Genomic DNA, 16849 nt, shown 5'->3' with positions numbered 1-16849 from the left:
GTTACTCACCTCCACGCTGACTGGAGTTGAAACTCAATTTCCCATTCCCTGGTATGTATGTATTAAAGAAATGAAAATCTACCTTAGCTTTCAAGAGAGTTCTCTAGTGCTAGTGATCCTATCATCAGAGAAGAGGTAACGGTTTTCATCTGGAAACCACAGAGACAGGTGGCAAACTGGAATGCAGATTTCCCGTTTCCTGCTTACTCCAGCAGCTGTGAGCAAGAAAACAGGCCGCTTCCTCAGTAACAAAACAAAATATAGATTTTCAGCTATTTCCCAACACAGCCTCAGAGAGACAGTGAGGTTAAATGAGGGGAGCGCCTCTGTGTTCCTTAGATGCTGCTTGGTGAGACGACCCCAGACCATGTGCCATTTACTCCCAGATGGGAGAATGTTGTCGATTAGTCTTGAGGGCAGCCGTGTTTTTTACATTACCCAAAAAGCTTTGTTCTTGTAAAATAACAGCAGTGATAAAACAAGAAGAAAAGCGATGCTGAAGATCTGAGTCTGTTCTGACATGAACTCGGAAAGACGCGTCACTGTAAGGAAGTACAGCGTCTTCTACCCCCACGCCTGGAAATGACTGGGTTCCCACGGGTGATGCTGGAATTCCAGCACACCGCGAGCTGCGAGGACGTGTGTCACAGGCCCCGAGTGCAAAGGTGCCTTAGAAATGCTACCCCCGAATCGTGGATTCTCCAGTCATTTATGAAAAACAAGTTATAATTTCTTAAACTAAAAGCAACTCTAGGGTTTTTCCTTTAATGCATTAAAGTCTGCGTGTTTGAAAATCATAACAAATAGTCCACACACGGCAATCTGCCTTCATAGCGTGTTAACACGTGAATGTTATGGTGATGTCAAGAAATTTACTTCAAACAAATAGTGTTTACTTGGGGGAATAGTAATTCTACCCCCATCTCTGCTGCCGACGGAACGCCACTAGGCACATCTCAAGCTCACTGTTGCTGGGTGCCATCGCGTTGGCTCTAAGTCATTGTGATCTAAGGACCTAATGAACACTGCCTGGTAGTGAGCCACCCCCGGGCCCTCGGGATGTTCGAGTTCTTTGTTGCAGCTGTCTTGTCAGTCCATCTCATGCACGGTTTCCCTCGTTTTGGATGAGCCTCCCTCCCCTGTACCAACTATGATGCCCTTTTCCAAAGCAGCCTTGATACCAGCACAGCAGCACTTTGCTAGTCATGGTGTGCATTCCTTTTTGTTGCCCTTGCAAACAGTCATTTAAATTAAAATCGAAAATTCACAGAAATCAACAAGACCTCTTTTTGAGGCTTGTAAAGAGAAAACAGCCTGCCCTGAGGAACTGCGAGCTTTCTCTCTCTGCACTAAGTAAACAGTTGTCTACACGGCAGATAACACCACCATGGAATGTGGAAGAGGAGAAAGCGGCTACTCCCCGCCAAGGCAACAGTGGGGTGTGACATTTGTCCTTAGGGTGGTTTTCGGGAATGGAATCACCGTGCAGAAAGCAACTTTGCCTTTTGTTCCCAGTTCTTTCAAGCTGTACCAAAATCTGAGGCTAATAAATGGGGGCTGACCAAACCAAAAAAGGAGCCCTAGTGGTGCAGTGGTTATGCGCTCAGTTGCTAACCCACCAGCCGCCCTGCAGAGGAAAGATCTGGTAATCTGCTCCTTTAAAGATTACGGCCTTAGAAACCCTGTGCGGAGCGGGTTCTACTCTGTCCTACAGGGTCACTAAGAGTTGGATTTGACTCGATGACAATGGGTTTGGTTTGGTTTTGGTTTGGCCAGACCAAGAGAGCCCACCTGGGGGCTACAGCTGACTAAGCCTCAGGAGGCATGATGCAATCTGGTTGGTGACCGTGCATGGGACAGGGTGGTGTATCCCTCTTTGTGACATGGAAGCCCCGTGCTGAGGCCCCTCCCATACCTCACCCTGTCTATCTCTTCATTTGTATCCTTTTCAGTTGTAATAAATCTGTACCCATATGTATGGTATACGCTCTACGAATCCTGTGAGTTGTTCTAGTGAATTAACAAACCCACAGGGGCAGTGAGAGCCAGCAGGGGCTTGGCGTCTTGTCTGTTTGGCAGTCTGAACGAAGGTGTCTTTCTAACTTGTGAGCTCTGACCTAGCTCTGGGTGGCCAGGGTCAGAGAAATGCAACATGGGAAGCTGCCCTAAAAGGTGTTCTTCTACCTCGTGAGCTCTGACCCACCTCTGGGTACCTGGTGACGAGGATGGAAAAGTGGGAAGGTAAGGACTGGATCCATCCCCACACTTCAGGCGCTGGGTTCACACTGATCCTTACCAAACAATTAGCAACAAAGGTGAGAGTTGCCCACTGTGCCCCTTGCTTAGTGCAGCTGTGTCTGAACGCCATTGCTCAGAAGTCATGGTTTTCCTCCTTGATCCTGTAACAGTCGACTCAGCTCTCGCCTGGTGGTGATGTTGGTGGGCCCTTCAATAAGAGCACTTCATGTCATCAAGAAACTAAACCTGTTCTCCACAAGGCAATCATGGAAATGAGAAGCCCCTCAACTCTAGTTTACACGTAATAATGGCAAACACACTCGCCGATTTGGGACTTCAATTTACCACACTAAAAATACAGTAAAATAACACGTATCTTCTAAATTTCTTTGCCAACTTGCCCTCCCCCTCAAAGTATTTTCATAAGCACCTCTATGCCAATTACCTTATACAAGTTGCTGTAAAAAATTAGCACAGCACGATTATGAAAATACCTCTCAGTAGGAGGGCATGGTTGGCAAAGAAAAGTAGGTACACATTAATTGTGTAAAAATACAGTACTTTGCAATAATGTCAAGCAAAGTTGCAAGAATAGCACATTTAATTCTCAAACACCCTTAACACGGTTTCCCTGTTAACTTGTTATCACATTTGCTTTATCTTTTTCTCTGCACGTGGTATGTGCAGAGCCCGTGTGTCTTATACATTGTATATATATTGTGTGTATGTGTCTGTATACACTGTATAGACATCGTATGTATATCCGTAAACACTGTGTATATATCATGTACATTGTATATACATTGGGTATATATCTGTATACATTATAATTTTGTTAATCATTTGAGAATAAATTGCAGAAATTATATGCTTTACCCTCAAATATTTCAGTATTTCCAAAAAGAAGAACATTCTCTTACATAACCATAGCCCCTGGGTAGTGCAAAAAGTTAACGGCTTCGGTGCTAATGGAAAGGATGGTGCTCCAGTAGACCCAGAGTCGTCTGGGAAGAAAAACCCTAGTGATCCACTTCCTAAAACTCAGCCACTGAACTCCTGTGGAGCATAGTTCTACTCTGACACACGTGGGGTCACCAGGAGTCGGGGTCAACTTGACAGCAACTTCTTCGGGAAGTCCTGAGCCACAGACTTTAAGATTCAGCCATTGAACACAGAAACAACAGGCTTTTAGAACAAACAGGAAGACAAATTATTTTCTAAGAGCTCTGAAATAGGTACACATTTGGGCCCATTTTCTTGGCAGTTATCAAAATCAGGAAATTAGCATTAATACATCTCTACTCTTGATTCCGACTCGATGGCACTGGGTCTGGGACTCTCTTATCAACAGACCTTATTCAAATTTTGCCAGTTGTTCCAATAACGACCTTTATAGCAAGATTTTGTTTTGTTTTGTTTTGTTTTCTGTTTCAAGATGCAATTTGGGATCAAAGCACTGGACTTGACTGGAGTATCTGTTTCTCCTTTATTATTATTTCTCCTTCACTCCTTTTGTGCCTCTCATGGCTCTGTAGTGTTTGAAGACTAGAGTTCAGATGTTTCTAGAATGTCCCTCAGTTTTGGTTTGTCTGATGGCTCTTATGACTGGATTTGTTATACTTTTTGGATGGAATGTCACGGAAGTCTTGGCATCCAACCAAGAATCTGGTGATCACTCTTTGTACCACTATAGGTAACAGTACCACCAACTAACGGGCTATTGTGGTATTTGCCAGATTTCTTCACGCTCAGGTTGGTATTATTTTTCTTGTAATTAACAAGGGTTTTGTAGGCAGCTACTTTGAAGCTAGATAAATACCCTAGTTGTCATCAAATTCTTGCCTATAAATTTTGGCACCCATTGATAATTTTTTACCTGATTGATGATGCAATGGTTGCCAAATGATAATGGTCTAATTATATCATTCCTTCTATATCATCCAGCATTTAATAGTAAGATAGATATGTGTCCTTTTTCCCCATTTGTTTATTAATTCATTTGTTTTTTGCGTTACTATAGTCTCATGAGGAGCCCTGATAGTGCAGTGGTTAAAGTGCTCAGCTGCCAACCAAAAGGGACAAGGATGTGGCAGTCTGCTTCTGTAAAGATTCAAACCACCCAGTGCCGTCGAGATGATTCTGACTCATAGCGACCCTGTCGGACAGAGTAGAAGTGCCCCATAGAGATTCCAGGGAGCGCCTGGTGAATTCGAACTGCTGACCCTTTGGTTAGCAGCCGCAGCACTTAACCACTGTGCCACCAGGGTTTCACAGCCTAGAAATCCCTATGAGGCAATTCTACCCTACCCCATAGGGTCACTGTGATTTGGAATCAACTCAGAGACAAGTTTGTTATATATATATATATATATATATATATATATATATATATATACACACATATATATGTATTATGTATTCTCAAATTTTATTTTATTCAATGGGCTATAATCTCCTGTTATCATTATCTGCTTTGACAAATTATCCCAGATTTTGTCCGTAAGTCCCCTCCTAGTTCTCACTGACATGCCCCCACCTTTCTGTAAGCACTTCCTTACTTTCTGGCACACAAGATCTTCAGCCTTATCTGGTACTTTCCCAACTATTTAGAAACCAGTATCTGTGTACTAAGCGTGCTCATTGCGACTGGAGTGGCATGGCTTCTAGACCCTCTCAGCAGACAGAGCTAGGAAATAAATGGACGTGCATGTGTAAGTACAGGTGTGCACACACATATGTAAGTGCTCATGCGTGTACTCATGTACACATCCCATTTTTCTGAGCACATACACCGTGCCAAGAGGTATACAACACCCTGAGATTCAAAAAGAGCGAAATATACAGCCCCCTTCTTTTCTAAAAGCTGTATTTTTGATAACAGATTGCTTTAAGTCAGCTTTAAAATGGTATTTTGGTTAAACTGCTGGTCATTCTGACCCCTTACCACACATTCATAATTTTACCAACAACTGCTCATGGACAGATGTCAGTCTTGTACTCAGTTCCAGTGAAGAGACAATTCATTGCCACGTGTGATGAAGCTACTGAGATCATAATTTACCGCTGCTATTATTATTACTACTGTTAAAAACAATAAGAAATGATAAGCATTTGTTGAAAAATCGATACACTTTGTCTCTTCTATGTGCCTTTATCTAATTTTCACCATGATAGTGTTAAGTCGGTTGGTGTTTCATGACCATTTTACAGATGAGGAAACTGATATTTACAGGGAGTCATGGTTGGCTGGATCCCACGTGGGGCTCTGTCTGCCTTCAAGGCCCTTGCTTTGCACTGTATTAGCTCTGCTTAAGGGGACTATTTTTAAGGCCCTGGTGAATCAAAGGTAGATCAACATCAAACCCTAGCTCTGAAGTTTCCTGAACATTCACAAATAACAATATCATAAGACCAATAAAATAATACAAATGTGTCTCCAATCTCTTCTTAAAGCCCTAGTATAAGAGGTAAAATTACACTGAGTTTTTCTTAATGGAAATGGAAAACATGGCAACAGATATGGGTAATGGTTGCACAACACGATTAATGTAACCAATGTCACTGAACTGTACACGTAAAAAATGTTCAATTTGCAAACACTGTGTAACATATTTTTTTACCACCAAAAAAAAAATTGGATGAGGAACTTTTTCCACAGGACACACATCCTGAGGATCCTGGCATGGCCTATGGAGAGTTCCAGAACCCTGTTGAGGGACACTGTGGGTCATAACCTCCCTTCCCAGGAGACCCTTCCTAGACCCTTCCTATCAGACATTTCTTGGATACTGGAGGGCTAAAGTGGGTTCTGGGGTCTCAGATCTGCCCAAAAACAAACTCTCTACCCAATCCTGAGAATCACAGCCCCCTTCTCCCCACAACCTGCAATAAGGGGAGTAGGTAAATCTCATTTCATCTACCATCATTACTCTTTGCTTTAAAGAACAAACAAATCAGACTTAGAAGAGATACAACCAGAATGGCCCTTAGAAGTGAGGATGGCAAGACTTTCACTCACTTACTTTGGATACATCATCAGGAAAGCCCAGTCATTAGAAAAGGACATCATGGTTGGTAAAGCAGAGGGTCAGTGAAGATGAGGGAACCCTCCATGGGACGGACTGTCACAACAGCCACAACAATGGACTCAGACATGCCAACAATCATGAAGGTGGTGCAGGACCGAGCGACGTTTCATTCGGTTATACACAAGGGTGCCATGAGTCAGAGCCAACTGGATAGCAAATAACAACCACAACTGTAAGGCTTTTTACCTGTACGTGCACATTTAATTATAGGTGATAAACAGAAAAACAAAGATGCTTTTCAAACAGACTGATTGTACCAGAACCTAACCACCAAATCCATCAAACTAATCAATGGTCACTTTAACTGGGGAGAAAGGGGCACACCCAGACACTGGGAAATGGCCTTGAATTGTCTACCGTCTGACGAGGAGTAGAACCAAGATGATACCTGTGAAGGAAGAGGGGCCACACAGGAGACAAGCCTAATGGGGAACTAAAGCAGAGGACGCCTCACATCAGAGGGCAGCCAGAAGTCCCATGGCCGTATCCACTGAGGACACAGTCCAGCTCAGCCAGGGGTCCCGTGGCCATATCCACTGAGGACACAGCCCAGCTCAGCCAGAAGTCCCATGGCCGTATCCACTGAGGACACAGCCCAGCTCAGCCAGGGGTCCCGTGGCCGTATTCACTGAGGACACAGCCCAGCTCAGCCAGAAGTCCCATGGCCGTATCCACTGAGGACACAGCCTAGCTCGGCCAGGGGTCCCGTGGCCATATCCACTGAGGACACAGCCCAGCTCAGCCAGAAGTCCCATGGCCGTATCCACTGAGGACACAGCCCAGCTCAGCCAGGGGTCCCGTGGCCGTATTCACTGAGGACACAGCCCAGCTCAGCCAGAAGTCCCATGGCCGTATCCACTGAGGACACAGCCCAGCTCGGCCAGGGGTCCCGTGGCTGTATTCACTGAGGACACAGCCCAGCTTGGCCTGGATCAACGCCTTTATATTGTGTCTCCATCCACTCAAACAGGAGTTAATTGGAAGTGAAAACAAAAGCTTGAGAGAAGCAAACTGCACCTACTTGAATCAGAGAGAGGTCCTCAAGCTGCAACCTGAAGAGGTAGTTCCTACAAAAGACAAAAAGAGAGAGTTTTATTTTAATAGATCCAAAAAATAACAGGTCATAAAAATCAAGAGAACTACAACAAAAACACAGAGATTTTTGTTTCGAATGTATCCTCCTGCTAAGAACATGTGGAGCACAGTTTTCCTCGTTGCTCCAAGAACAAGCAGCATTCAAGTGTCAACAGGCACAAGTCTGAGACTGGCGAGGAAGCTAAGGAATAAGGGGGGTGTGTGTGCATGTGTGTATCTGTGAGCATGACTACAGTGAATCTGTGTTATTAGTACACTCTTTTGATCTACATGGAATAGGCAAAAGGACCTGGGCATTCAATTCTGAAACTGAGTTTAAGTTTGACAATATAAAACCATTGTTCGTGAGTCTTCATTCTGCTGATCACCTACATCCCCTGCGTTTTATAATTAAAACAAGGTGAAGCTTTGAATTAAATAGAAGTCTGAGAGTGCAGTCCTCCATCTTGTTGGATGGGTAAGTTTGGAAGAGTCACCGCTGGCTGCCCAGCTGTGAAACCGGAAATCAGAGAAAAGGAAACTCAATTTTGAACAATGAAGGGAGAGAACCCTGAGAAGTGTGATCAAGATCGGCAGAGCACCAGAAAGCATGTCACAACTACTGACATTAGCTTGGGGCTACACTGCTGTCCCCCATGTGTCTGTCAGTTTGTCGTACTAGGGGGGGCTCGTGTGTTGCTGTGATGCTAGAGGCTGTGCCACTGCAGGGTCACCCATGGTGGACAGGTTCCAGCTGAGCTTCCAGACTAGACAGGCTAGGAAGAAGGTCCTGTCGGTCTACCTCTGAAAAGAATTAGCCAGTGAAAACCTTATGAATAGCAGCGGAACGTTGTCTAATATAGTGCCGGAAGATGAGCCCCTCAGGTTGGAAGGCACTCAAAAGATGAGTAGGGGAAAGCTGCCTCCTCAAAGTAGAGCCGACCTTTCGGGGCCTTCATTTGCTGATGTGGCCCTCTCAGAAGCGAGGATGGCGAGACTTCATCTCACATACTTGGGACATGTTATCAGGATTCCAACTCATAGCGACCCCCTATGACAGAGCAGAACTGCCCCACAGAGTTTCCTAGGCTGTAATCTTTAAGAACATAGATTGCCAGGTCTTTTCTCCCGCAGAGCCACTGGGTGGGTTCAAACCTCCAACCTTTCCTTTAGCAGCCAAACACTTAACCATTGCACCACCTGGCTCCTTTCCTAATTTTACCTGCATTTTATACACAAGAATGCACACATGTGCACACACGTACACACACACACACATGCACACACACCCAATAACAGTTCTCACGGTACAAGTATCCCATGTTGTCACCGTCCATTCACAGGTGCATTTATTTATAAATCATTTTAAGAAAGGCTCACATCTTAGTATCGCCAATGACAAGGTTGTGCTTCTAGGCAATCAGTTCTCAGTCCTGGGGCTGGTATATGGCTGTCGCTGGCTTCACCCCGCAATTAACGTGTTTCACACAAATTCCTCCTGAAAGTGCATGTCCCCACTTATTTCAAGGGTGCCTCACTTTCATGTACAAAACAAGGCAGGTGAACTATACGATCTGTCAGTATGTTTAAAGAATGCAAATTCCTCAGACAGTGGCCCTGTCTACACATAAACAACGCCCGGGACACTTGTATAAATAGGTGACCATCTAGTGAAAGAATCCGTACCACGTCAAGTGCCAATAAATTCCTGACAGATGCTTCCCAGTTGTTCCTATTTTTGCAATCAAATACCTTATTCCAAAATAATCAAATATAAAATATGTAAAGTAATTCCTTATTAGTGTAAATTTATTTAATAAGTACTTACGTATGATAAAAAGAAAAAACCAAACCCATTGCTGTTGAGTCGATTCCAACTCATGGACACCTGTTTACCACAGAGTCAGCTGGTGAGACTGACTTCAACACTGTAACTACAGCTATCAAGACTATCTCACACAATGTCAACCTCCACGTAAGCTCTCTCCGCACGCTGGTTGGCTTCTCACACAATGTCAACCTCCACGTAAGCTCTCTCCGCACGCTGGTTGGCTTCTCACACAATGTCAACCTCCACGTAAGCTCTCTCCGCACGCTGGTTGGCTTCTCACACAATGTCAACCTCCACGTAAGCTCTCTCCGCACGCTGGTTGGCTTCTCACACAATGTCAACCTCCACGTAAGCTCTCTCCGCACGCTGGTTGGCTTCTCACACAATGTCAACCTCCACGTAAGCTCTCTCCGCACGCTGGCTGGCTTCTCACACAATGTCAACCTCCACGTAAGCTCTCTCCGCACGCTGGCTGGCTTCTCACACAATGTCAACCTCCACGTAAGCTCTCTCCGCACGCTGGCTGGCTTCTCACACAATGTCAACCTCCACGTAAGCTCTCTCCGCACGCTGGCTGGCTTCTCACACAATGTCAACCTCCACGTAAGCTCTCTCCGCACGCTGGCTGGCTTCTCACACAATGTCAACCTCCACGTAAGCTCTCTCCGCACGCTGGCTGGCTTCTCACACAATGTCAACCTCCACGTAAGCTCTCTCCGCACGCTGGCTGGCTTCTCACACAATGTCAACCTCCACGTAAGCTCTCCCCGCACGCTGGCTGGCTTCTCACACAACGTCAACCTCCACGTAAGCTCTCTCCGCACGCTGGTTGGCTTCTCACACAATGTCAACCTCCACGTTAAGCTCTCTCCGCACGCTGGTTGGCTGGTTGGCTGGCTCCCTTCCTTGTTTCTGTGTGTATTTGTCTTCAGTGGCACAATGTTGGAAGATAATTTCAAATATCTTTCTAATAAATGAATGTCACCTGTGCAAAACCCAGGTAGGTAGGTTAGTGCCTTCCTGGATGCTTCTGTCTGAAAACTTTGTAACAGGCAGTCCCTGACTCGAGACGGGTTCCGCTCCAGCGACTCCACCCTAAGTCAGTGCTGCCGTAAGTTGGACACCTATTTTGTTTTCTTGTTTTCATTACCATTGCCTTTTATTATTTTTTTTTATAAATCAAGTGTTTCTTTGTCTTCAGGGTTTGGCATGAGGATGATAACACCAGCAAATCACGTGCAACTCGGTATGCAGTGTATGTTACTAACAGTAAAATGTATCCAAAAGAAGACCACGGTGAGTGCGGTTCACGGCAACTCGAACATGTCGTAAGTCAGAGACTACCTATGTTATATATTTTAGTCGTCATTTTATCTATTACAATTTTCAAGTATTTTCAGAGACAAAACTTAAACAAAACCTTTCTGGAACCCTTTAATCACTTCTCAGGAACCTAAGAATTTGTCAAAACACAGAGTGGATTCCAACCCCTCCCTGTGCTCAAAATACTTGGTTTCAAGTGCAACTCCAAGTGCATTTCTGTTGTAGGAGAAATTCCACTCCAGCCAGCAACAAGAGGGAGCTGAAATCTCCCAAGACAGCTTGATCCATCACAGTTTGGGTCGATGACCTATGAAGCAAAAGGTTACAGAGAGAAAGATAATCTTCTAAGGGGAATAAAAAATTGATATTCCCAGCTGCTGGGCCACTCGCACACCAAAGTAAGATCTATGATTCCTGCATGTGACGGTTCCCCAGGGCATCGCTGAGGATGCCACCACTTCATCTTGCAACTGTGAGAAGCACCGAGGAGGAAAAACAACCTATGTGAGGTTCATGGGTAAGGCCACCAACCTTTCCAACAAGGAGGCAGTGCCTCTGGCTCCCAGCCAGTCAGGAATGCGAACCAAATGTCTCACATCAGGTCGGCTTCACTAACAGGGCAACACTGGGAGCAACCCAGAGCCTGTATGGGGTCTCGTTAATCTTCATAACACCCAGGTGTGAATAGGTAGCAATAGGGAATATTGCCATTCTTTGGGGAGAAATGCAGCCGTGCAAGAGGTTAAGAAATTAGATTCTCAGAGTGCATTAGCTGCACAGCTTAGGGGCGCTGTTCCAGGCTTCTCATTTTTCTCCTCTTGTGACAGAAAGCTCATCAAACTGTACAGGTTCAGTTTTATGGCTGTAGGAAATGAAAATACAAGTGTTTCTTTCCTTGGTATGGGCCTATTTTTTTAAATGTCTTGGAATAAAGTGTCAAATTGCACATTCAAATATAAGAACCGTATTACCTTTGACCAAGCCAGTTTTGGTGGAGTTGATTCTGACTCACGGTGGCCCCACGTATGTCAGAGTAGAACTGTGCTCCTTAGGGTTTTCATTGGGTGATCACCAGCCTTTGTTCCAAGGCACCTCTGGGTGAACTCGAACTTCCAACCTTTTGGTTAGCAGCCAAGCATGTTAACCCTTTGTACCACCCCGACCAAAAGGCCAACCGCCGTCAAGTTGCTTCCAACTCATGGTGACCCCATGCATTGCAGAGTAGAACCACAATCCATAGGGTTTTCAATGGCTCATTTTTCAGAAATAAATCACCAGGCCTTTCTTCCAAGGTCCCTCTGGGTAGATTCCAACTTCTAACCTTCCAGTTAGCGGTCGAGCACGTTCACAACTTGCACCACCCAGGGACTCCTTGTTACATGTAGGAGTAATAACACATGAGTGGTACACAGATACAATAAAACAAAAAACCTGTGCTGTTCAGTTGATTCCAACTCATGGTGGCCCCATGTGTGTCACGATAGATCTGTGCTCCATAGGACTTTGAATAGCTGATTTTTCGGAAGTACCTCACAAGGCATTTCTTCCGAGACATCTCTGGGTGAATGTGAACCTCCAACCTTTCGGTTAGTAGCTGTGCAGGTAACCGCCTGCACCACTCAGGACTCCAATATGTGAGTAACAGTATGTGAGGAGCACATGGATAAAAAAGACTGAATGATTCAAATCACAAAGCACTAAAACTGGCAGACACAAACTGACAATTTTGAAGCCCACCCATCTTTCCCCACCAGACTTGAGGGTACAGTTTTTCTGTCTTCACCAGAGACTTTCTTCCTTATTGACTCTAGGATTGAATAACTCATTCTACAGAGCATCACGTCCCCCAGTGGCCTATCAGCCATAAATCACTAAGCACAACACAATCTTCTCTCAGGGAGCAGTGCGGGCCACAATAGAGGAAGCTCATTTGTGTCTCCACATAAAGGGATAAAATTCAGCCTGCACTGAAGGAAAGGTGGAGCCATCATGAGCATATTAACTAAATGACCCATTTTATCTAGAGACAATATAAAACATAACTCTGACCTCCATTAATTATGAAAGACACAGGTATTTTAAAATGACACTGTCTTAGAATAACTCAACTGGTCTCTGATGAATACGACAATAAAATCAAAGGAAAGAATTCCAAGTGCATATTGAACGTGTAGGTTACAGGCTTGGTTATAATGAGAAGTAGAAGCCAGAATAAGTAAGAAAGGGAGGCTTGTGCTTTGCATTAAGAGAAAATGAAAACAGAGAAGCAAGCAACCCTATGAAAACTTTTTAGCTTGGTTGCTGTCGCTGTGGTTTAATAAAAGTTTAGACAAAAGCTGATCATGAGGCGACCTGAAGACCGTACATACGCCACATGTAAATTAGCACCATTTGGCTAAGTCTGAGATCAGCCAATGAAGGGAAAAGTTGGCTTCTCCATACCTAAGCCAGCTTCATCTTCTCTACAGTGTCTCTTCACAGCCAGGTTCTGGCCTAACTGTTGCCAATATTCAGATGGCACAGAGCTTGAAATAGAGACATTCCCTGTGATACCTAGACATGGTGGCTGGTAAAGCAAAGGGTCAGCAAAAACGAAGGAAAACCTCAATGAGATGGACTGACACAACAGCCCCAACAATGGGCTCAAACCTACCAACAATCATGAAGGTGGCACAGGACCAGGCAACGTTTTGTTCTGTTGTACGTGGGATCGCCATGAATTGCGGCCAACTCGATGGCAACTAATAAATGATGTCTATTATGGATTGACTTGTGTCCCCCCAAAATATGCACCAAGTATGTCCTGCCTGTGGGGGTAGGAATCCAGGGTGGCACAAACAGTTAAGCACTCATCTACTAGCATAAAGGCTGGCGATATGAACCCTCCCAGATGTGCCTCAGAGGAAAGGCTTGCCATCTGCTTCCGAAGATCACAGGCCTGAAACCTCTATGGAGGAGTTCTGCTCTGCAAACACAGGGTCAAAGTGAGTCAGAACAGACTCGAAGTCAACCAACAACAACAACCTGTGGGTGTAATCCTGTTTGGAAACAGGTTTTTCTTTTGTTATGTTAATTAGGTCAAAGCAGGGCAGGGTGGGCCCTATACCTAATCACTTCTGAGTTGTAAAAGGAGCTGAATAGACACAGACACACACACACACACAGAGGAAGACATCATAAGAGACAGACACACATGGAGGATTCACCTACAAGCCCAGGAACGCCAAGGACCACCAGCAACTACCGGAAGTTGGGACAGACAACAAAGGACCTCCCCCTATAAACATACCCTGAATTTGGACATCTAGCTTCCTGAACTGTGAAACAGTAAATTCCTGTTGTCTAAAACCACCCACCTGCGGTATGTCTTAGGTATCTAGGGATGCTGTAACAGAAATACCACAAGTGGATGGCTTTAACAAACAGAAATTTATTCTCTCACAATCTAGGATGCTAGAAGTCCAAATTCAGGGTGTCAGCTCCAGGGGAAGGCTTTCGGTGTCTGTAGGTTCTGGGGGAAGGTCCTTGTTATCAATCCTCCCCAGTCAAGGGGCTTCTCAGCACAGGGACCCCGGTTTCAAAGGACGCACATTCCTGGCTTTCCTTGCTTTGTGGGTAATGAGGTTCCCATGTCTCTCTGCTTGCTTCTCTCGTTTATATCTTAAAAGACATTAACTTAAAACAAAACCTGATCTTGTAGATTGAGCCCTGCCTCACTGATATTTTAACTGCCTCTCATCTTGTCTCATTAACATCATAGAGGTTAGGATTTACGACACACAGGAAAATCACATCAGATGACAAAATAGTGGACAAACACACAATACTGGGAATCATGCCCTAGCCAAGTTGACACACATTTTGGGGGACACAATTCAACCCATGACACGGTATTTTTTTGCTATAAGATCCACAGGAAACTAAGATAATACCCTAAATTTTCAAGTGCAATGATGAACTTGAAGATGAAAACCAAATTCATGGCTTTGAAGCTAAGGAAAAGTAGTAACAACATCCTTTAAAGCACAGAGTGCTTTCATAAGAACTATTTTAATTCTCTGAATATAAATATTTAGCATTTCAACCTTACCAATAACTTTAAAGAGTGTGAACACTTAATTTAATCATGTAAACAGCTCCTGTAGTTCACCGACCTGTGTACAGTTGCTATTTCCAGGACATTTCATTATTCTCCTTGACTCTCAGCAAATTCTAGAAGCCATTATTTTTCTGTGTGTGCCTAAGCATTCTAAAAACTATCTCTTTCATGTTTTTTTTTTACACAGGCATTAGAGAGATTAAATAAATTTTAAAATTACCAAGCTATTTGAAACAGATCACATTTTTTTGAATGTTGGATGCAGTTTTAATTTTTTTTAGTTTGTTGCTATATTTTTGAATGTGGTGATCAATGTAGAGGGTGCCTATGCTGTCGTTTAAGCTCCTCAGTCAGAATTTCCCCACACAACCCCAAAATAGTAAAGATATGTTTTGTGGGACATGACATTTTAAAGCAATTCTGATTATTTTTTCTCTCCATATGTGTCTAGTATTCACTCTCCCAGAACCATATTAGCTTATTCCAGACCCTAACCCAAAAAGAACCCTGGTGGCACAGTGGTTGAGCGTTCAGCTGCTACCCGAGAGGTCAGCAATCAGGAGAAGGTTGTGGCAGTCTGCTTCCAGAAAGATGTAAAACTCGATTACTGTCAAGTCAATTCTGATGGGTCACAGCAACCCAATAGGACAGGGTAGAACTGTCCCATAGGGTTTCTAAGGAGCAGCTGGTGGATTCAAATTTTTGACCTTGGAAACTCTGTGAGGCAGTTCCACTCTGTTCTATAGGATGACTATGAGTTGGAATTGACTCGACAGCAATGAGTTTGTTTCTTGTTTGTTTGTTTGTTTGTGTTATCCCAAAATGTGTATTTTAAACCCCTTAAAGTTTTTGGAGTTGAGGAAGGATATCGAATATACCATGGACTGCCAGAAAAGAGAACACATCTGTCTTGGAATAAGTACAGCCAGAATGCTCCTTAGAAGTGAGGGTGGTGAGACTTCACGTCACATACTTTAACATGTTGTCAGGAGGGCCCAGTCCCTGCAGAAGGACATCATGCTTGGTGAAGTAGAGGGTCAGCAAAAGAGAGGAAGGCCCTCAACGAGATGGACTGACACAGTGGCTGCAACGATGGTTCAGGCACAGCAATGATTGTGAGGACGGCACAGGGCGAGGCGGTGTTATTGTCCTGTCGCACATGGTGTTGCTATGACTCGGAACCATCTCCACACCTAACCACAACACCTGCTGTCAATTTGTCCTACTGTGGTGAGTAGGCCATTCGTTGGAAAAGGACATCATGGTTGGTTACGTGGAGGGTCAGCAAACGCAAGGGAGGCTCCTGGTGGGACAGACTGACTCATTGACCGAGACGATGGACTCAAACACAGCACCTGTCACGAGGAAGCACAGGACTGGGCAAGGTTTCCTTCTGTTGTTCACAGGGTCATCAGGAATTGGAGCCGACTCAGTGGCAGCCAACAACAAAGGTCTTGGTCATCATAAATAAATGGGAGGATTCATCACATCCACGACCTTACTGCTCTAATATTAGTCTTCGTGTTAATTACCAAAGTCGTGGATGAAGAGCCCCTCTTTATTTAGCAAGTAAAATAAAATAATAAAGGTGGGTTTTAGTGGACTGTAGTAATTGAGACCAGTGCTGCTTATAACTCTCACAGATACGAAACCAGAGCAATAGTTAGGGGAAAAGCTACTCATTAATATTGTTAATAACCTCACTGATAATTTAAGTTTTATTAAGCTTTAAATATTACCTGCAAATCTGAGTGCCTTGAGGATAACACATGGTGAGTGACTGCTCTATTTTAGCTCCTGACTTCTGCTCTCACGGGCCCACTGGGTGTCTGAACTGATCTGTTCTTCAGTTAACAGATATCATCTTTCATTTAAAAAAATACCATCTCAATATCACTAGGATTCTTTTAACCTGCACTGTCCTGGGAATATTCACTTGTAAGGTTTTCTCCATATACAATTATTTTTTCTGGTTTGTCTTCAGAGTGAGTACAATCTGGGAATTTTTTCATGTGTCTTCAAATAATCCAAGAATCACAGCTCAGTCTCCCATATGTTCAACCCCAACTAACACCATTATGGCCAGCCAGGCTCCCAAACCTTGCTTAAGTCCCCTTTGACCCTCTGTCCCTTCAATTAGCCTCATTCACTGTCAAATCAGCTCTGAAAGAAGAAAGACTCAACTCCCACAATCAA

At 44.2% G+C, this 16849-nt stretch overlaps 1 protein-coding gene across 1 annotated transcript in view; it reads right to left on the bottom strand.

The window, feature by feature from the left end:
• SEMA5A (semaphorin 5A) overlaps nucleotides 1–16849 on the bottom strand; it is a 354982-nt gene that overhangs the window by 258268 nt on the left and 79865 nt on the right. Inside the window, exon 3 of the mRNA XM_003407895.4 lies at nucleotides 7348–7393. Within this exon, the coding sequence (XP_003407943.2) occupies nucleotides 7348–7393 (46 nt within the window). The remainder of the gene's footprint in view (nucleotides 1–7347; nucleotides 7394–16849) is intronic.

The sequence above is a fragment of the Loxodonta africana genome, chromosome 2 (assembly GCF_030014295.1).
Source record: "Loxodonta africana isolate mLoxAfr1 chromosome 2, mLoxAfr1.hap2, whole genome shotgun sequence".
In the NCBI taxonomy this organism is placed as follows: Eukaryota; Metazoa; Chordata; class Mammalia; order Proboscidea; family Elephantidae; genus Loxodonta; species Loxodonta africana.
The sequence above is the reverse complement of the archived record's forward strand: the minus strand, read 5'-3'. Positions and strand labels throughout refer to the sequence as shown.